Raw genomic sequence first — 22582 nt, 5'->3', positions numbered from 1 at the left:
CTATGGTCTCTGGGAACTTTTATTCCCCGCGTATTTAACGTCTGGATCCGATCGAGAGAGTCCAGCTGGAAGAATTGCTCTGAATTGTCAGTGTCCAAGTCGCCGTGTACATTTCATTCGTAAGCATCAACTCGTTAGAATGAGCGCTTCTGAATAGACATTCGTATTAACACGAATTGCACTTGAATACGAGAAAATCTCTGCACATGGGTAGATATATATTTAATTGGCTTGATTTCAGTCCGCTGAAATTATTTTCAACGTGCACCGAACACTAATTTCCAACATCACGCAATGTGCATAGACCGTGATGTAGATCTGCATCTTCGTCACCTTTTCAGTGTATTTTCGATGAGCTGTAGCATCGGAGGATACGCCGTCGGAATACCTTTCCTTGGATACAAATCTCTTTCAGAAGTAGCCGAAAATTTCGATCACGTCTAAGTGTAATGGTCAGTAAATAACAAATGTGCCGCGCCTGGACGGGAGGAGCAGTCATCATCCTTCATCGAAGTAATAGCTCGAGATGTTGGAACTTTTGTGAGCGAGCCAACGAAAGCGCTCGACGTTCTCTTGTTCTCATTCAAGTAGCACTAAGGAAAACTTTAGCCACCGATTCCGGCCAAACCTTCTGTTCTAATTCCCTCAATGATAAATCGGTAATAAGCTCGTTCGATGGCTCCAACTTTTCCTTGTTCTGCCAGGGCACGTAACTTTGTGACTCCTTGAGTCAGGCAAACACGAGAATTTCCCTCAATTCCTCGTTTAATTCTCACGCTTGCTGGTTAAAAATCGCAGACATCCCCGTTGCGAACGCCATTGATTATTCCTTCGGCAAGTCCTGGCAAGTCCTGTTCCCTGTAACGCGATTAGACAAACGCTTAATCTACCTGAGACTCGAATACGTTCGCTAGCTCGGGAACAGAGGCGACGAGCTAGTAAAATCCTTTTGCCTGTCTCTTATGCTGGAATAGCATAGGAGAATGACGTTTCCAGACGGATAGAATATGGCGCCGTAGCGTCGATCGATGACGCATTTCCTCTCCGTACAATAAGTTTTGTAATCCCGTCAGTTACGTAACCCTCCGAGCGGCAATTTCCTCGAGTCAGGTCAACACCAATTTTTTTCTGGAATCCACGCTACGGCACTGCCATCTTTCCGAGCGTCAGCGATGAATAAATATCACATACATTGTGTCGAAGTACCGGTATCATCGGGATCTCAGCTCCAATCAGTTAGGTCGCCCCTTGTAAGCCCTGTGCCACGATAGGCGTACAGGGTTGCTCCAAATTTGACTGCTTGAGAACGTGTACCTATAGCGTCGTTCCGAACATCCTCACGAGATCCGGACGTCCGTGAATTTAACCGCTGACTTCGCTCCAGATACGTCCTCCCCCGATGCACACTAATGGGCTTGGAAAAGTTTAATCTGTACTTGAGATATCGTATGCATTAGCGACGTGCTCGTATTATAAAGTTGGTTACTCTTACGCGGCACCTTCTATCAACGACGCCAGTGAAACGCCCGTAGAATATCGCCACCGACGCGACACCGCAAACACTTTTTAGCTGTGCAAAGGCGAGAGACATGGAACGAGAAAGACTGCAAAGATTACCGAAGCTATAGAATTGTTCTGCGTCGAGTTTTGAAAAGGACTTTTGCGTCCGCGGCATTGTACGAACGCCAGCGAGCAGTTTGCACCAAGTTGCACTTTGTTAGCGAGCACAATTAGCACCCAGTAATTTGCTCGAGCGAGGGCCGTCAACGTGATTGATGCACTTTCTTGTTTTCTGGATCCTTCTGGATCTCAATTTATTCCCAGCAAAGAACGCATCTTTGTTTAGCGAACTATCCTGTTAAGATGATTATAAACCATTATGCTCCGGCATTTCTGCTCAGCTGTGTAAGCCCTCTTTAAATATTCAAAATAGTTCCGCGTATGTTTGCGGCACACCGCGTCGCGTATCACTGGAAACTTTCTCACCCGGGGAAGGAAGATTCGCGCGCAAGTACGCGCGTTAGATTCAAGATTTAATAGCTTCTTAAACTACTTGCAGCAAGAGCTTGCGTGAAGTCCGTGGGGAGTATCTAAAAACGCTGAGCGAGTGGGAAACTTTCTCTGGCAATTTTTTAAAGTGTTCGCGGGAGAAGGTTGAAAGTCACGCGAAATAGAATTAGAAACATCGGATCTGTGGACCTCATGCTCTGCCTGGAAAATCTTTCTCAGCGAGTTAGCTAGCTGTCGCAGCCTTTCTTCCACGGTACAGCATCTTACGAGCTCGTTGATGAAAGTAGCAAACGGAACGGTTTGCAAGCTCTGACGCGGACGGTCCCCGGCGGTGCGGCGTTGGCGTGTGAATCTGTTTACTGACTCTATTCACGGGGTTGGGCGACCGTGTAAACCATCCTGCTAATAGAATATGCCCATATTCCGGCCCCGTAGGGAGCATAAGGGTTCAGACCCGTAACGAGTAACCTCGGCTTCTCGTTATCGCGATTTTCCCTCCCTTGCACCGCTGAATACAACTTTGCGCACGAGCCTGGCTATGCAATCTGTAAGCTCTTGGCCGAGATCGTAGAGCTGTTTAACAGAGTTCCTCCAGGAAGCACGAAACCCTTGAGTTTCTCCAGGAAGGGAAAAAGGTGGTCTCATCGCTGTAAGCGGGGGTAGGTTTAATTAGAATCACATTTGATAGTAAAATACACTCGGTGCAATCGAGTCGCTTGCGACACGGTACTGTTGAATATTTTAATTGAGTAATTAGAATCCCCTGTTGTCCTTTGCCCTAGGTCTTTTCCCTCGGCTTCGCGGCATACGGTATCCGCCATAAAGGGCAAAGTGAATTTTCCGGCTTTAATGCTACGGGTCACGGCGGCAACGAACGGTGCTGATTAGAAAAAGGGGAAAACAACCCCGTTACAGGCATTCCTACAAAGAGCTTCCCTCGTGGATTAGTAAAATACGACCGATATTTAATTATCTCGACTCCATTTACTCTGACTATTGACTTCAATGCAATTAATTAGTGAGCAGCATCGCCGCTACGAGCAGATATCCTCGCGTTATTCCAACAATTTGATCCGCAATCACTTGCCTACTTTCTGTGCAATCATTTCGAAACAAGCGCAAATCGCTAGCGAATACCGCGATTTAACGGGTAGTTTTTAATTCTCAAGCGGAGGCAAATTAATTCATGGCATAGCCGAATTTGTACAAATGCATCGATCGCTGGTAAAACGGGAATGTTGAAATTCTATGCAAGGAGCAAAAGGAAGCCGGAGCTAGCAATCGCATAAATAGCCCAGGCTCAGGCGTGTACCGTGGTGAATCGTGCCGGTCGAACGCCATGGAATGAAACGATTGAAACGAGCAGACCCTTCGGCGATACTCGAACTGAATTCAATGCCGAAATCGACGATACGATCCACTTGGAAAGAATCGGTGTCGTAGTTTCGAGCCAACTACGGCTCCGAATGGAAACTACTGGAACTGGTTGGAAAACTCCGTCATGAAACAAGAAGAGGGTAACAGTGCAGTAGGACATTCTGTAAGCGTGCTCGTTCGATCGTGCTTACAAGCGTTTGCCGTGAAACGACACTTAAACGAAGGGAAGTGTTCTTTTATCGGTCCAAGTCCTACCTGACGTTTCTGGATCTTAACAGACTTCTGTTATCGCCCCCAGAACAAATAACTCGGACATATCGAAACGCGAGCATATCTATGGCTCGAGAACAAGGTGAAATGGCTCGTGCGCTCGTACCAGCGTTCCTTATTCCAGCAATCCGTCGCAAAGTCGTAATGTTACATTGCCGAATAGTCGTGCAACCCGTTCGAGACGTTATAATCCAGACGCATTGTTCAAAGGTTCAATTACGATCCCTTATCTCCGTGATGCATTCCGTTGAAATTATATCCCGCTTGTAAATCAGGCAACCGATGGATCTAAGGGTTCGCATCGCGTGTCGACACTGAATACGTACGTACATACGCATATAGGTATGTACATATGTACGTTCGTCGGCGTCGGCCAGTATTACACCACAATTTCACTCTGGTTTTTCTCGTTTTCTCATTTTGGAACACGAGGCGACGCGGCACGAGGCTTTTCCCACTGTTCCTTTGATTGCACGAAACGTTCTTTATTTTTTCATTTCTGGGGCGACTCTAAATTCACGAGTCGGGGTAAACGATAGGAGTTGCCCGAAAGGTATCGCTGGCCCTGCTTTCGGCCAACTTGGAATCTAAGGGGCAGATCAAATAACTGAAGGTACGTGCCGCGACTGGAAGGTACGAAATTTGGAAGATCACCAAAACCAGAGGGGATTGCGGTAGACTGCTCCCCCAGAAACGTTTGTTTAAAATAGTTGTTGTTTATCGCGCGGCGGGGCTCGTAGGATTCTCCAACAATTTTTCCGATTTCCCTGCCAACAAGACCGTATTTAAATCGACGACACTCGCGCGTGTACTACTCCGCGCTAGATACCGCGGACGTAAATTTATATTTGAATAAATTTGAATAAATATATCGAGAGACGCGCGAAGAATATTTTTTTCCCCACCGCTACCAGCGTTTCGCTGCTCCTTCAGACGTTTAGATGAAGAATTTCGTATTCGACGGACCGATGATATTTATAGGAAATCCAGAGGAAAGAAACTTGTTTACGGACACGACTACCAAAAGCAAAAACGACTAGAGAAGAGGATATGGGACTCCTCTTCTCAACCATTTTTGAAATACGTCTGTGCTGTGCTGGCTCGTACGTCAAACTTTGATATATTGACAATCTTTCCAAGTATTTTCTGCCAGAGGAATTCGATCAATGGGTTCTCTTCCGACCCGTTTCTGCGTGTACAGTCTGAAATTTCTCTTCGAACTGCTAGATCACACGTCCCACCGATGTGTTTGCAAGGTGCACCGGTGCTTACGAGTTTCCCATTTCTGAGAACATGATATCGGTCCCGTTATAACGTTCGTTTCGTCTGTAACGAGACCAGTGATCAATGGGAGAGCTGCAGCTATCTAACGATGAATTAATTTCACGACAACTCGTCGACTGTTCGTTATCGGCTGCCAATCCCTTTGATACCTTCTTTCGAAGGGCATATCTATATCGTCTGAATACGGTCCGACGATTTCCACAATTTCGCATGTACTACCTCGTAACAATTTCAATTTCTGCCCCGCCGAAATCCCATTTTCCTCGGCATACAATGGGAAATTTTATCGAACGCCGTTCTGTTTCACCCGTCTGCAGGTTCTGCGCCAACGACCCCCCCGACACTCCCGTTTTTCCACCATTTCCACCCACTCTCCTGGGATTATGTTAATGGCGACTCTCTCATCTCTGCGATCGCTGGAATCCTGGTTAATGGTGAATCGAGTGATTCATATAAAACTGCTGCCGATTCGAGGCCAGGAAGATAGTTACAGTTACCGTTGCTCCGCGGATTTATCAGGGGAAACGAAATCTAAGCGAGAGATTCGAATCGTGGTCGCCAGTGGCTGAACTGTGATTTTCGGGGGTTGCTCCTGAGCTCGGTTTGTTAGAGGTCTTAAAGAAGACTCGAAGCACCGTCGAAATGGAGCAACCGATCTTCTTTGCGTGTGAAACACGCTTGCCCGCGCGTAATGGGTGCAATCTAAAACCCAAGTTGCACCACGATTTCCATTCATGAGGTGGAATTGAAGGGCAATAGTGCTAGGGGCGGGGGGCAAGAGCAAACAGTCCGTAGGGAAGCCCAGCGTTCTCTAAATTATCGGTTCGCAAACTATTTGCATTAACGGCGGACCAAAAAAAGGCGGTAGTTCATTCGGCCTAGTTAATATGGTATTTTGCGAACGTTAACCGTGATTGTGCACGGAGACCGTAGGGGAAACGTGAAATAGTTGATCAGCGGGGATACATGATCACATCACTTTTTTTAATTAATATATTGTCAATTTGTGCCTGCTGTCACGCACAGTGTGGGATACTTGTGCATAACGTCACTGGCACAAAACGTTGAAATTCAGTCAATAAAATTAGTTTTCAGCTCTCAAATTTGTACAAGTATATTGAGAATACTCTAAGAATCACAACTTACTTAATTAAATACAAACAAAGCAAACCATTATTATAATTTTAATAAAACAGCAAAACTCTGATCAACTACCCCACCGTTCCCCTACATAATAGGTTGACGCATTACTGTTGCCGAAAATCCTACCTTAATCAAGTACTTATTACAATTACCTGTGACTACGGCGTTCGCCGGGGGTAACTTTCAGGCCACTCGAAGTAGAACTTTTGATGTTGCGATGCTGGTACAGCGCCTAACCTCGTTTCTACGCAAAGCACCTAGAGATTCCATATTCATCCAAGTTACTTTGACTTTGAGAGACGCTAGCTGCTCTGTCGCTGTAATGCTTTGTTAAAGAAGAATAAATTTCGTCGTTACCGTTGCATTTCCACCGAATCTTTCGCAATCTCTGTTTACCCTAACATGCTTTGAAAGTATCCCAGCAGCCGTGTTCACTTCAATGATATTATTAGCATCGAGGGGATATATTTTAAAACAGTGCGATAAGGTTTGACGAGACAATTTCTCTAATGGTATATTCTCTATTTGTTTCAGGCGGATCAAGCCTGGCAAGCGTGGTCGCTGGAAGTAAGCCGACAAAACCTTTGAACAAACCCGATTTCGACGATATCTCTCCACGAAATGTCACTGCCATCGTTGAACAAACAGCGGAATTGAATTGCTTCGTAAAGCATCCTGGCGACAGAGTGGTGAGTAATGCCTTTCCTAGTTCTTGTTCGTTGCCGGAAATTTTGGATCCGCGCTGATCGAAAATTCTGGGACATTCGACGAAAATATTTACTTGGATTCCAGCTGGGCAAACACTCAAGTATCATATTTTAATCTCTTAACCGAATACCGCTGATAAAGAACGATGGCATCGCGCTCTACACCCGCGGGAAGGAACCCTCGAAATCGGTAGACTTTTCAACCGTTGATTACACAGAACCTATTCCCCTTGTCACCAAAAGAAATTGCTTAAAGTTTTCTCGTTCGCAGTTTCAATGAACGCGGCTTAACGTTTATTTACGAGATAGGTACCTACATTCAGAGTTTCGATATTGTTTTCGCGCTCGCTATTGGAAGACGCGAGTTTCGTGGGCAAAACTGGGAAAACGTTCCACCAGTAGTCAGAGATTGCAGCACTTTAACGAGTTGGAATAAATGATCTTTACATAATGCTATTCAGGGAGCGTTGAAGCGTTAAAAGCGGCACAAACAACTAAATAATGGCATAATTGTGTGCATTTGGGTACTAGCATACCGCGTATAAACCGTATCAATATGCATAATGACTAGTTTTCAGCGAAATCGCACGCGCACCGACCGTGTAATGTTTACTTATCGCTGCACGTATCCACATATTGTCGCAATGCATTCCCCCGCAGCACCTATTCGCTTCGCGGATTTCGGGCCCCTGATACGCGTAAAATATTAATGGACCACGAATTTAATGGGGATGAAAAGAACGGGTAAATCCGTATCGATTACCGGTGATTCATTCGTGCACCAAGGGAATCAAGTTTTCCCAGTGAAAACTGACTTTCATTCAACAGAAATCATCGCGAATCCACCCACAAATTACAAGCCGTCCAGGTCGAGTGTACTTTAACGCATCACTGAACGCGCATCGCATCTTTTCCCCAATCTCGTTGAGCGTTGAGCACTAAAACAAGTGCAGATTTTAGCAAAATTGTCAAGAGTGGCTAGTACGACTGCGTCGTCCCCGCCGCTGGTAAATGAACCGATCAAGCATGCACCATCAAATCGTTACAAAGGGTCTAAGGCCAAACTACCCCTCTTCGTGTAGCCACACAGGATGAAGGATCACGTGCACCAGGTACAAACGTGCCAGAGAATATCTATGTGGACGTAGGGGGATGCAAATGCACCCTGAAGTATAGACAGCTGACAAAGATCAAAGGATATAGCTACGTTGGACAGTGAAGAATGAATCCGGTGAATCTATGAAATGGCCCAATTCGAGGTGCTTTTTTTTTATCCATTCGCGTATGTACACGTTGTCGCGTGGGTTTGCTTTCGGGATTCAACCAGCATCCATCCGAATGTTTTCGAAGTACCTTACGCGGCATTCCCTTTTACTGTCTACCAACGTATCGAGACGAAGAAACGTTGCTAATGCTGCAAATAGTCGAGAAGAATCCATTCGTCTCTTATTACGGGGATGCATTAGCCTGAATAATGCAGGAGGTTTGATACGGTGATGTATGGCCTTCTTAAAATTCCGCTGGAAACTGTTGCGCCGCACTAGATCACTGTTCCCTCGAAGAAAAATAGACGCCCCTGCATCTCGTTTGCCGGTGCACGCGCAACACCGAGCTCGATTGTAACGCTGGTCCCGGAAGTGATCTGTTTAATCGAGCCCTTCCCATCGCGTGTACCGGCGGAAATAGTTGGAACGGCTTAGGCTTAATCGTGTATCTGTACACGAGCATGCGGGTGCAGAAGGAATTCGAAATGCGCGGCGTCCCAAGGATTACCATTCAATTATTCTAGCCGGTCACCCCCCCCCCCTCCCCCCGCTCCGGTTCCTCGGCGCGCACTGCTCCGACTCAATCCTTCCGACGTTAATGTGTTAATACAATAACACGGGAAGTGGGAAAAGTAATTATTATGGTGCACCGATCCATCATAAGCGGAAGCGTAACGGCAGCATCGGGGGATGCAGTTGAGATACACGACGCAACAGAACACCGCGCGCCGCGCGCCGTTTCGCGTCCGCCTCTCGTAACTCCGATAATTGATTTAGCGACGGATCAGGAACGTAATACATATAACTGCTTTGTACGGGGAGGGATCCGTTTAAACTTAGTTTAATTAAACCGTGGATTTATTGGGCGCCGCTTGATACGTACACACGAAGAGCGAGGGAGGCTGCACACCACCTCGCGACAAGGGGTTGCGTCGGTGTACCTGCTTCGCGGCAGAGCTTGGAAGGGGTAGTTACGGGATCGAGTAGAGGGTTACATGTGTCCGCGACCGTGTGTGGTGAAGGTACACGGGGCAGTGTATGCGGATATACACCTATGCACGAGCTAGACGGGGCAGAATCTTGGGGATGGTCCCAGGAGAGATATATTGTCGAGCATCAATTGGGATAATGGCGGCGGCGATCTAAGAAGCGAACATCCGCGAAGAATCCACGCGACCTCTCTGGTGAGGTGAGCCGAGCCGAGCCGAGCAGGGCTGGGCGGGTAATAAGGGCAAAACGAACAGGCAGGGGAAAATGTCGAGGAATTAGTCGGGATGCATATTCAGTCAGGTGAATCGTAGTTTAATGAAGGACAGACAGGTCTTGCCAGTTTGCTGGAAATGGTAAATTGGCGTAGACGAGGGCGTAGTTAATTGAGATGAAGGAGTTGCCGGGGAATTGGGTTGAAGCGCAACGACCAGTTGTTTTGTGTAAGCTGTTCAGCTCGAGTGCTACAGCGTTTCTTCTCCGTCGTCGTCGATCGCTCCACGTGTGTACCATGTGCATACGTCGCTGCATGTTAACGAAAATAATGTATTAAAATATTTGCCTATATTCGGAAATAATTTCCCGCGAAATGCACTGTCCCACGGACTATATACCTAATGTCTGTAAACTACCTCATCCAGTTGAATTTAAAGACGGTACCTCCGTATTTAAATATTTGCCTAGCTGAGTAAAGTTTCGTCCAGGCACATCCAATTACCGACAACTAATTATACGGAACAACAAATACAGCCGGGTCGACTGCTGAAGTTCCAATTACCTTGATAGAACCCGATGTACGCCATTTTGGAGACGAAATGTCCGCAGCAGATATCTGATTAACACGATGGTTACGCTCATTAAAGTTCGACGAACAATTAATCGCGCGTTGTCTGTCGCAGAATGCGAATTCTGCCACTCAGATTGAAATGGCATTGATAAGATAATCGCGCGAATGCGTTTCCTTTGTCGCGAATCATCTCGAGAATCTATCTCCGCGCAATTACACAAGATTAATGTGGGAGGAAGGGAACACAGGTGGAAACAGGCACTTGATCGTATCACTGGCGCTTTTGTACCGTACGATCTCACTCGTCGCTCAAAGGAATTGTGCAGATTGCATCGGCGCTGGGGAAGTAGAAAATTTTCTTCCGATCTGCAAGGTATTTTCGCTTAGCACGCTTCGCGGTGGGTGTACGTAATTAAAAGAATCCTCTTCCAAGGAGAAGAAGAAAAAGCCACGAATATGCTCGGCTGGCAGGCAGACGCGACGCAATCCAGCCAAGGAGGACTTTTTAGTTTCCACGGACCACCTGCAACCTGTGTGCTGCAAGTTATCGCTAATGAACAAAGAAAATGCAAGTCAGCTCGGTGAAGAGTGAAAAAAGCGAGCAAAGGGACTGGGTCTTGAGGCTTTGAACCGAACCGACGCCAACGTTATCTTTAGACAGGCTGCTTTGTCGCAATCCTGTGTACCATGGTAAAAAAGAACGGTACGTCGTTCGTTCCGCTTTCTTAATTACCCAGAACGGTGTCGCGAGCCAAAGTATCATTAATCAGGAATTAATAATCGAAAGCAATCGATTCTCGTCGACATATTGCTCCTAAACTCTGTGCTCCCGTGAGAAGCATTTTTTCTCGCTCAACGTTACGCCCCCTCAACTCTTAATCGCCGCGGGTTTAGAAAATTCCTTTCCACGCTGGAAATAAGCTGCAGGAAGAACAACCGGGTCCGATTTTATCTCGTAATCGACGCGTCGGTGGCCGGAGTAGTCGAATTGAAACAATTTCTGGAGGAAAAACGGAGAAGTGCAATCGTCAGCGAGGCGTCGCGTCGGGTCGCGTCGCATCGCGCCGGAGACACGGGATGCTTCCGTCCTAATCCTCGCCTAGGACGAGTGTTTGTGAACGAGAGCATTCTCGAGGATTTCTGGCTGGAGCCGGAGCCGGGGCCGTCTTTCGATTACGAACCTCTGTCCCGAAGTTTGCACAGCGTCCGAAGGGTCCTGTCCACTACCGACGAGTGCCACACCCACTTGCACACCGTTCATTTCCAATACCTTATATTTGCGGATTCGCGGGTGGACGAATCGGCCCGACCTAGCCCGGCCCGGCCCACTATCCTCCGCATCCACCGCCAACGGCTATCGTTCGCCGCTTCCTCGTGCGTCTAATACGTGGACAAAGAACGGGTGAAGCAAACAATAACAGTGGAACGACAGGGGATGACGAGACGCAATCGAGAAGAAGCTTTTATCCCCTATCTGGAGGATTAAAGAACCACCGTCTGTCCGGCAAACGATTGCTCTCAATTAGCTTTATCTGTATTTACGCCGAGGGAGAATGTGAAACGGACTGAAGGGGTGGCAGCCGTTTGATTCTTTCAGAAACGGATAAAAGAATCGGGATCGTTTCTGTCGTTATCAGTGACTGTTCGACCTTCTCTTAATCATGGACGACGACCCGGAGGCATATACCTCGGTGTACGTGCTTCGATAGCGGAGATGCTTAAGGGTTTCCACCCTTCGAACTGCCGTGCGAGGAGCTGAAAGGATACACATAATGGAACCGTGGTAGGTTTCTATATCACGGTGAAAGCCATCTCGACTCGCAACACTTCGGTGCCAATTAATATTCCCACGGAAAAAGTTCGGCTTGCATCGATATCATTTCTGCTTCCCGGAGGAGACGCGTTTAATGGGTTCGAGGACTAAGCAACCGTTCATTCGGGCTGCGAGTGGTAAACGTAGCACAGCGAGCTTCCTACGTCGGAGAATTCGTTACGCTCGCTCGTTCGATTCGCCCGACGGGAAACGACCGAGGCGGGCGTACGGCACGAAAACCAATTACGAAACGAGCAGTATCCGTGATTATGAGGCGTAATGAAAAACGCCGCGTAATCCTGACCGGCGAATTTCATCAGGGAGCGCCGTCACGAAATTGTTCTCTTCAATTAGCTTTGTTTACGCCGGCAGACAGTGGGTGGAGGCTGGAGCGGGGGAGGAATAATCCTCATGAGTCTGCAAGAGTGGCTCTGTCATCCGACACACAACAGAAATTGCCAGAGTGACACGCGGACGGCGCGGCGCGATCAGCTAAATTCCTCGACCACTGGTCACCGAATTGGCTTTATTGCCGTTTGTATCCGCTCCACGGACCGTCTGAATGCGACGTGGCTGTTGCGGTCACGGGCCAGGAGAACGGCAGACGAACGAGCCAGTGGATGGAACATGAACGGACTCACGGGGTTGGTTCGCGGTCCGAGATTGGGCTGGAACGATAAGGAAGCCCGTTACTTCATTGAAATCTGACGTGTAACAAATTGCTGCGCCGATAGGTACGTCTGCCGCCTCCGTAATTTTCCAACGGCAAGGCCCTACACGTGGAATAAAATTGCGGAAAACCGTGCGAGTCTAGGCGTAGTCCAAGTGCCCGTTCCTCCTGGCTGTACGTACCATGGTTCCTGCAGAATCCAACAACTTGTCACCACTTCCTTTTACACCATACACGGATTAGCCAACGCATATGGTGCTCTGCGAAATGACGCGCAATCATGTCGTCCACCACACAGAAATTGAACATCATCCCCGTGTGTTCTCCAGGCTCGAAGTAAATCGTACCATAGCTTTTATAAAAGAAATGTCTGTCGGAGTATTCAAGCTGCACGGGTGGAAAATAAACTGCTTGCTTGCAGAAAGTTCATTAAAACGGAGAAAAACGAGGCCAGCGAGAGTATTTTCGCCGTTGTAACAAATAGCTGGAGGATTGACTTTAAATGCGAAACTTCTTTAAACACTTGGCGGAACGACAATACGCTTCGTTAACTCGAGTAATCTCGAACCGAGACTTGTGAAATTATCAAGCCTTTTTAAAAGCTGTCCGTTAAAAGAAGGGAGTTATTTCCATTCCTAGGGACGGCTCCAATGAAATTATTTTCTTTCAGGCTTTCATTGCCACCGCGCCCATAGAAACTCCTTCAGATTTCTCCGTGTCCAAGCATCTCACGGCAATGGAAATCGATCAGCGACTTTCTTCGATCTTTCGTTACAGTATCCTGCTTTACTTTTTATCTATTTAGATGCAAATGAGGCCAAACCGGCAGCAAATCAATTCAGACAACATTTTCGTCGATGGAGAAAATTAATATCGGAATCTGAAGTCAGGGAAAAGCGTTGCCGGTTTAAAGCAGCCTTAATCATAGACAGATGTATAATTTCAAGACTTTATTTGATCGTCGCATTGAATGTCTTCGTTATTCCGCCTAAAAAACTTGATCTACCGCAATGTAATCTATAAAGTCGAGTGAATTGAGATGCATTTTAGTCAATATCGGAGAGAAGCCGCGAGACGGCGCGGAAAAAAAGCGCGAAAGTTCAGAGGGATGAGAAAAAATGAAAGGCAGCGAAGAATGCGGGGCACCGATGACGGTCGATGCTAAAAAGGCCTTCTATCTTTTATCAGCTAAGCACAGGCATAATTTAAAAATGAGGCCCCGCGTGGAAATAGGAAAAGTCCACGAGATATTGCCAGAGGGAAGATGCTATTGAGAAAAATTTGGAAGTAGGTTGCAAGGGAGTTCTGGGTCGCAACCTTCTTGAACAGTTCATACTTGAGAAAATTAATAAAGTTTGGTCGCGGTTAATTGTTTTTTCAGCTACAAAATTTTGGTGTGGATAACGGATTCAGTTTGCTCTACTCATTGTTACCTTAATTGTCCGATAATTGAGATATCCGAAAACCTATCGGCTCAGATTTTTATGAAAAAGTTACACCATAATTAGTTGGCTGTTTCATACGAGCCATTCGTTAATAAAGCAAAATTTACCAAGCCTCTATAATGAACGTGTCTCGTACCTATGAAATATTACACTTTCTATCCTAATGCAGGATTATTACAAAGTTCTCCGTGTACTTTTCCCGTTTATCAAGCAATTAATTAATCCTTGATGGAATCGCCGCGCCAACGCACTACTTTTTATAAAGAAAAAAAAAGAATTGCTTCCGCTGTGGAAAAGAAGGTGCACATGTCAGGCTGACTTTCAAACAGTTTTCACGCGCAGCACATTTCACCGTAGGACAATGCACACGTGTGCAGTAAACGAAGCAATATCGTTGGCTTCGCAGCTCGATCGTAAAGCGTCTGAAAAACTTTTCCGTAGACACTGGCGGAAACTTGAAAATTCTCTCGAAACGAGCGTTCACCCTCCGCCCGAAACAACGAGGCCGTTTCCTTGCGGTTGATCGTGAAACGTACCCTCAAAGAAGACAGAGTGTCCGCCGACTGGGGAAAATAAAATTTACGTCTGATCTCTGGCCGAGTTTTCTCATTACCATCCTCCTCGGTATCGCCTTGTCCCGAGGTCCTAATGTACTTTCGCATAGAAAGACGCGGAGAAGAACGGGAAGCTGAGAATACTCGGCATTGTTGTCAAGCATGCTTCCCGCAAAATGTTACGCGATACCGGCTGACTAAAATAGTCTGTCTAGTAAGAAGGGGTAGTATCAACGCCACTCCAGTCTAATAGTACCCGTTATCCATATCCTTTTGTTGCGAACGCTAGCCTAATGACGCGGCATTGTACAGAGTACACGCCGCGAGAAGATACGAAAATCTTTTCTTAATGGAAAGCCGATGTCAGAACGAAGTGGGGAAACTCTAAACCACCACGATCGCGATATTCGTTCTTAAAGGTTAATTCTTCTTAAGGGTTCGTTGTTCCTTCGCGAGGTAACTCCGTGGTGAGAAGGATCGCCCGAGGAACGAACGAATCGGAGCTTAAGTCAATCGCAATGAGCTTTGCACCATTATTTTAGTATAATGGAGGAAGTACACAGTACACAGAAACAGTGGGTCTTGGACAGGCACACCGATATCTTTATTCGTTGAGCAATCTAACTTTGTTAAGCGAGTCGAGGTAGTTATCGATTCGCATGCTCTGGAGGAAAAAATAGGGTTTTACGGTACCTGCCGCGGTTGTTTCGCAGGTGTGTACAGAGTTGCAGTCGGATTAGTTTATACAGTTCATTCCGTGAAATAAAGAGCCCGGTATTAATTTCTTGTCTTCAGTTTGTTTTTCATAGGGAATAATACTTTCCGTCCGGGTTATTTACGGGCAACACGGCACTCTACAGATTTACCAGATTAAAGGCGGGTCTCCCCGGCTATAAATTAAAACCTTAAGCTCGCCTCTTCCTTTTCCTCTTTTTCGTAGCGAGACTGTGTCGGGGATCCGTGCGAGTATCCATTGTAAGCGTTCCTCCGAGTAGGAGCCGAGGTAAAACGGTTTCATTCCGTTTCAGATTAATCTTAACCTGACGAAACGTGCTTGTTTTCTCGGAGAAGTGGCCTGCATTCCGATACGAGTGACGTTAATCGGATAGACGTTAAAAAACCAAACTAGTCGTGGAAAGACACGAGTAAAGTTGAGATTTCGAAGTTACGAGCCGGTTCAGGCTGAAAAGACAAGCACAGGCTGCACACCCTACGACATCCCAGGGGTGAAGACTCCGAGCAGACTTCCGACTCAGTGTTGGAACTCGTACATCCGGCTGTCGCTTTCGGATGTGTCGACAACGTCTGTGCCACGGGAGCGGCTTTTGCAAAGTCGCTGGCTGCCTTGTGGCTCATTAGTTCCCTATAAATTAATAAGTAGCAAGTTTGCTCCACCGCTTCATTTAACTTTCAGGGCACGCCGGCGTAGATTGAGAAAGAGCAAAGCGCTCGTGCATACAATGAAATCGGCTTCTCGTAGGTACCCGTGGCGAATAAGGGAGAAACACGGAAGGAGCAACTTATACGTGTGGACTCGTGGAGCCAATTAGCGTTCAAAAGCCACGGGTCAGCACATTCTATTCGTTAATTGAGCCAATCTAAGGGTTTGCCTTAGTGGATAGCGTCCGTGGAGAACGGCCGGAGAGCAGGAGCGCCACTTCTGCAGGGGTAGAGATCAAGGGAGTCGTAAGAACTGGGAAAACAATCGAGAAGTTCAATCACGTTGGGGCAGACTCGAGAGCGGCTACGGCTCTGCAACTGCGAACCGCTTGTTGGGTTTTGTACATGTTTAGGAAGCTTTTCATTAAATGAATGTTTGATCACGTCTTTTCGACATCCAAGTTGGAATTGATGTATCAAGAAGCATGTCAGGCTCGCGGTAAAAACGGAATCTTGAGGAAATATATGTATATACAGCTCGACGACAAGGGAATACGGCTGGAAAACAGCGAACAGTAGTGTACAGGAATTATCCTGTTTCTTTCCGCGGACTTGATTGATGACATTAAGTAGATTTCTTTTATTCGTCCAGGACCCGTACTTTCTCGCCACCCGGTTTTTCAATCGTGACTGATTCGTTCGTGATTAATGTCAGCCATATCTTTTTCCGGTTTAACGATATAATACGCAGTGCTCATTTATTACTGTTCCCCGCGTTATTTATGATCGGTGGAGCACTTAATACTATTTCCCCGGAAGTAGCTTTCCTTCTCGAGCAAGCCGCGGGCGCGGGGGCGTGTGCTCGGCTCGCTGTTGGCCGCTGGCGACGGGGGGTTACATAAGCGAAATTTATCGAGGTGCCCTGTTTCTTCAACTTTTAGCGTCCGTCCGTATTCCGGTCGCTGAATCTCTAATTTACTATCAATTTCGTATTATGAATCGTGCGGCGTCTTGGCTAACCTGCGAGTGGTGGGCTGCTGGCGGAAAGTCGAAATAAATCACGGGGGTGGCAGCAGAGGAATATAGAATCGTAGCGAATATTCATGCACCGCGGTAAACAAAGGAGGGAATCGTTCCTTTTGAAATTAAACGCGGGTCTTGTTAAAGAAAATAGCGGGAACATCGTGGGCAAAGGGGATCGGGAATACTTTGGTCGGGCAGACGCAATAAATTGGTCGAAAAGCAGGAAGATGGAAGAAAGAACACGCAAAAACTGAAGCATCCATTGACCCGGTTTCCAATTGTTATTGGAGCAAGCTCTTCCGTCTGGCCGATAATTTTCCCTCGCTTCATCTGCAACAGTACGCCGGCTCGATGGGAGATGCAAAAGAACGAGGGTGATAATTTAAAAAAATATCACGAGGTATTAATAGAGGGAAGAGGAGGAACTAACTTGCTTAAAACATTCGACTTATTCGCTGAATATACTTTATTCACCATGTTCTTACTGGACTGACGGTGCAGACAAAGGAGATTCGAGGCTAAGAAACATTTCGCAGAGAAGGTGAAGCAGACGAGAGGACAAAGTCTACGCCGAGGAAACTTTTTAGCCTTTAATCTAAAAATCCCCGAAAGAAACGGGTCCTGATATCTCCCAACTTGTCCGAAGGATTCGCAAGTACACCAACGAGTTTTTCTCATTTCCTCTTCGCTTTTCTTTCCCCCAATATCTCTGACTCCTAGGTGGACTCATTTCTGGGATTTCCCCGTTCGTTTCCGAGGGTCTGGACCCCGAGACCGCGTTCCAGGTAGCATCGAGTCCACTAGGGCTGACGCTTCTCTTCGATTATAAACTTCCCGCTCATCCTCGCGCCGGTTGTTTCGCTATTGGTCCCTAGACTCCCCGGTTGTCTTCTCCTATCTCTTGTCTGCGCTGCATCGACGTCACCCTGGCGACCGAGGCGCCAGAAGGAAGAGATAAAACTCCTCGGAGGGGGTGAAATCGAAAATAAGACGGGGAAGAAGGAAAAAAGGAATCCGTGAGCGACGCAATCTCGCACACCGTGGAAACGATACTAGCGTTAGACTCGTGGAAATCTCCTTCGGGAATCTTCGCCGCGGGACACCTGCGCTCCGAGATCTCTTCTGGAGATCCCGGGAAAACTCGGGAACGCTGAGCAGGAGACCGTGTGTACGTGGACGTGTGTACGTGGATATGTGGATATGTGGATATGCGCGAACAAAGGGAACAGAGAAAAAGGTATTTCGAATGTTTCGCTCGGACGATAGCCCCCGCTGCTCGTGAACCGTCTCATCGATCTCTGGATCGTCCGATCGGCCAGCGATCGTGGGTCACCAGAGGCGCGATCCGGTCGATCAGTATCTCTGCAAATGGAATGTGGACATTGTACTCGATCTTCCTGGCATTTTTGCCCGGCCGCGATTCAGGACGCATTATTGACCCGCACGTACATTTGTTACGAATGCCGACGAAATTCGATTGGCGGCTGGACGACAGGAAACGATATCGTTGAGTAAATCGATGGTGGAGGAGCGTGGATTGAATCGCATTCTTCGCCGGTCGACCCAGGTATCATAAATTCGCTGGAAAATTGAAAAGTTTCCTAACGATAGATACGTGGTCTGAGAAAATCATATACAGAGTGAGATGCCATTCGCATCTGATATTGAACGAATTCCTTTTCGCGAAATGACTGCATGACAGTTAAACAGACGTCGAACGGGAAAACAGTTTACGCTTAGGGGCATCGGTAGCGGTAGAATAGACCAGTCTCTCGACAGCTTCATTACAGTCTGCATGATTTTAATAAAGATGGAAGTAATTTGAAAGTTTAACCCAGGGGGTAACTGGGGCCATCGAAACTTTCGATATTCCAAGGATAACGATCTTGTTGAAACGTAGCGTGCCAGGCCACCCTGAGTTAAAGGCTAAAGAGGTGTGAACTTACGACAATTGGATGTCAGGAGCAAACGTATGGCGCTATTGGGAAACTTCCGGATATCAGGTATTCCTTTCACTCGGCAAGAAGACAATTTATGGAGTTCTTAGTATTTTCCCCTCGTGAAAACTGCATGGGATCGTTTCAAATTCTTTGTTACCCTCTGATTTAGTGGTCAACTCTGCACAGACCAGGAGCATGGGAATATCAACGTAGACCGTGGACTGCAAACATGAAGCACAAATTTGTTGCCCTTCCGTTTGGTTGAAAAGGTTCGGTTCGTTCTAACACACACGAACATTTCGCTAGTTTTCGTTGGCAAATCGCTCGTGCTCAGCGGAGATTGTTTATGCAATTATTAACGGTGACGGGAGCCGTGAACAATGGGAGAAAAGGGCCGAGATTGACGAGCGAATCGATCGATCGATCGAACGAACAGGTAAACGCGAATTCGTCGATGCGTGTAAACGTCCGATGTTTGAGGGGGCGAACGAGAGGCAGAGAGGAAGAGAGGAAGAGAGTCTATCGGAATAGGGTTGGTAGAGCGAGACCGGAAGAGAGGGCAAAAAGGTGGGACAGTGTCGGCATTTCGAGGGTGTTGGAAGCAGCCCAACATCCAGACAACGTGAAATAACGTTTTCAATATTCTCCAGAATTTTGCACGAAAGGACTCGTGAATTTCTGGTTCGGTGTTCGCCCGATTTTTAATTCGAGGGGCACCGAGCAGACGAGTCCAATATTAGACATGGTCGGAATTTCCCTCAGATTTCTCGAGGGTCCTGCCATTTCGGTTTCGGAAGGAAGTTCCGAGGACGCGAAAGTGCAACGCAGTAGAAAATTCTTCGCAGGCCAGTCACGAACCACGGGATCGATACTAAACCACTTTGATACTGGCCCCGAAAGAGCCTCAAGTTTTTTGGGCGTGAAAGGGCGACGAGACAAATGGATGCATCGATACGTCCAACTTTCACAGCCAGATCTGTAGTGTATGAAAGTTCCGCCGTCAAGTGAAATCCAATTTAACGCGTTCCTGCCGAACTTGACCGCTCCTGTGCAGGTCCATGCTCTTGATAGAAAATTATTTGATGGCTAGAGGATACGTGGAGCTTCGGAATCAGTGGTTACCCTATCTGCGTGAAATCTGTGCGTCGGGACGAGAAGGAAGCGCAAGGTTGAAGGGATGGTGGGAAGTACCCGAGGCGAGAAGAACGCGGAATCAGAAGACATGGGCAAGGGCAGAAGAGGGAGATGAGGGAGAAGGGTGAAAGAAGTTAGGAGCGCGGGGGGGTCGTTGAAGGGGGATAAATTCATTGAAGTGGATAACTGCATTGTGCCAGAAACACTGCAGAGACACATCCGATTATTGGGAAGACGGGATTTCGGCATTTCTTTACCGTTTGGCCGGATGCCAGGGGATGTTGTTTCCTGTCGTCGGAGGCCGCTGGCTCGGAAGAATCGGTTCGGTTATTGAAATAATGCACTTTTATTGCTCATCCAAACTCCCCGCCGTGCCCCCGGTTCGATCTTGGAGAGCCGTACGGCGCTGTGTGTGTCGGAAATCGACACGGCTGAATAAAGTTGTGCTGGAATACGTTGTAATGTGGCCACCGCAGCGAGCTCCACACCGAATTATGCACCCTCAACTTTATTTCTCGATGACTCGTTCCCGTGCCCTCGAGCATCGTTACTTTTTGTCTTCTTATCCGGTTAGTTCCCCAGCTTCTGCGAGTATCTCGTGCCCGGAATGCGGTTTCCGGCCACGAATAACCTCCTCCATCTTTCAGCAGCAATATTGAGGGAAAGCGGCTGAAAGGAGGTACAGCAGCCGAGATTATCGCAGAGATCCGATACGGAATAGCAGCTTTAGAAAGCACCCAGCCATCGACACCGATGATTCCGAGCTGTTCCGGTGTTTGTGAAACTCTATCATTGCTTTTGAATTTCTGAGTGGTCCCTTCCAGCCATTTCAACTGCTGCTTTTCGTTAATGGCGTGTAGAATGACTGCACTGTAGGTACCAGCGACGCGTGTATAACCGTAGATTAGGATATAATTCGATGGGAGGGTGTGGAGATTTCAGTGGTCGCGGGCCGGCTCTGCCATGACGTAATATCTCGCGTCGGTAGATTATACGAACAATGTGGGTTTTGCGTTCGGGAGGACGGCTGGATTAAAGAGAAATTAATGAGGAGAGGGCCCGCAAAAACGTGTAATAATGGGCATGTGAATTACGATGTGGCCCAGGGAAGGGGGTTTGCGATATTCTCTCCCGCGAATATTTTAGATCGGTTTTTCGGCGGATCGGAATTTCATTATGTCTATTACGTAGTTGGAAGCGCGTAGATAACGTAAACAGTGCCTGTAATTTACGCGGTACTCTGGGGAGTCTGTGAGCCTGCAGTTTCACGCAAATTCCCTTTCTCCCTTCCACTTTAAGTGTCCCGTCGCGTCGCACCGCGGCGCGTCGGTGCCGCGTTATCTTAAAAGTAATTCACTATTTTGTTAAACGCACTCTGGGGCTCAGCATTTTTTTAGCTCGACGAGCCGAACAAAATTGCTGGTTATTCCGCTTGCGCGGTATCCGGAAGCCTGCAAGTATCTCGCTAAATAAGGGGATACCCTGTATCAATCCCTTGGACTCGCTAATTATTCCCCGAATGCTCCTTCAATTACGTTTATTCGTAATTCGGCGCATAACGGAAATGTCTGCAACTACGCGTTGCACTTACTCGAAGAATTCCTCTGTCCGGCGGTACTGAGCTACGTGTTCAGTGGAATAAATTGGAGCGAACATTTCGGGCACTGGCAATTAATATAATGAAACGAGGGGAGAAACGATCGAGGTAGCTGGTAGGTGATGGCAGAGGATCATCCGAGCGCGAAACGTTTCGTTTGTTGCATTTTCTATTCGAGGCTCAAGGGTGGAACAAAGAGGTACCAGAAACGATACACGGCCGCGTATGAATCTTTCTGAACAGCGGCGATTTTTCAGAGGTATCGTCAGCGATCGTCCTTTTTTTTTTGTCCGCATTTCACCCGCGCGTTTCAGCGGCGCGAAACGTCACGGACGAATTCGCCGCATCCGTCGGCACCGAATCGCCGGCTTATTCACGCTGCAACGATGAAAGAGGAAAAGTGCTTCGTGCTGGCAATAAATAATAACGAGATCCACTCGGTCGATATGCCTCGCGAACGATATCATTCCGTGTTTCTCTCTTTTCCGCCTCATCTTCTCTTTTCCGTCTATGTCTGACCATTCGTTTACCTCTTTCCCTGCTGCGAATCGATTGCCTGTCGTCGGGCCGAACGTGATAATGGCTCTTGATTTCTACGCGAAGACAATTTCTTTGCCTTGAAACCAGTTTCAGGAAAGTAACGCGTTTAATTAGTTTCCCATTCTCGACACTCGGAACGGTGTATCCTCCCTAATTTCACGGGACGAGCGTGAAATCGAAAAATGGGCAAGCCTGAACCACCATTGAAAAAGGACAATTGCACCGCCGCTGTTCCATAACGGTGGAAGGCCGTTCTCGCGAAAATAATTCTGGGCTGGCTCTGTCCGATCACGAGGAAGATTCAGAACGGGCTGTTCATTCACGGCATGACGTCGAGAGAGGAACAACGATTCGTGCTGGCAATAAATAATAACGGATCCAGCCGCTCGACGTGCCTCACGAACGACGACGTTCCATTTTTTCCCATCCTCTTTCATCTCTCCTCCGGCACGGAATGACTACGTACCGTCAGCGGAACGTAATAATGGGCCGTGAACTTTACACTGCCGTATCTCACACCCTCGTTTCTCAGCCCCTCTCACCTTCTCTCCTCCTGTCTCTCGGTCTCCGCCGAATTCTACGTCGTTCGTCTACGCTCCGTCCAAGCTCCATCTGTATTCCCCTCTTCCTCCGAGCACCAGCGTATTCCGGTGTAA

At 47.4% G+C, this 22582-nt stretch overlaps 1 protein-coding gene across 6 annotated transcripts in view; it reads left to right on the top strand.

The window, feature by feature from the left end:
- The window catches only part of LOC143374700 (zwei Ig domain protein zig-8), a 139219-nt gene that overhangs the window by 67295 nt on the left and 49342 nt on the right, over positions 1-22582 (top strand). For all 6 annotated transcript variants that reach the window (XM_076823048.1, XM_076823045.1, XM_076823044.1 and 3 more), the window contains exon 3: positions 6619-6773. In XM_076823048.1, coding sequence (XP_076679163.1) covers positions 6619-6773 — 155 coding nt within the window. The remainder of the gene's footprint in view (positions 1-6618; positions 6774-22582) is intronic.

Source organism: Andrena cerasifolii, chromosome 11 (assembly GCF_050908995.1).
Source record: "Andrena cerasifolii isolate SP2316 chromosome 11, iyAndCera1_principal, whole genome shotgun sequence".
Taxonomy (NCBI): Eukaryota; Metazoa; Arthropoda; class Insecta; order Hymenoptera; family Andrenidae; genus Andrena; species Andrena cerasifolii.
This window is presented reverse-complemented; position numbering and strand designations above follow the sequence as displayed.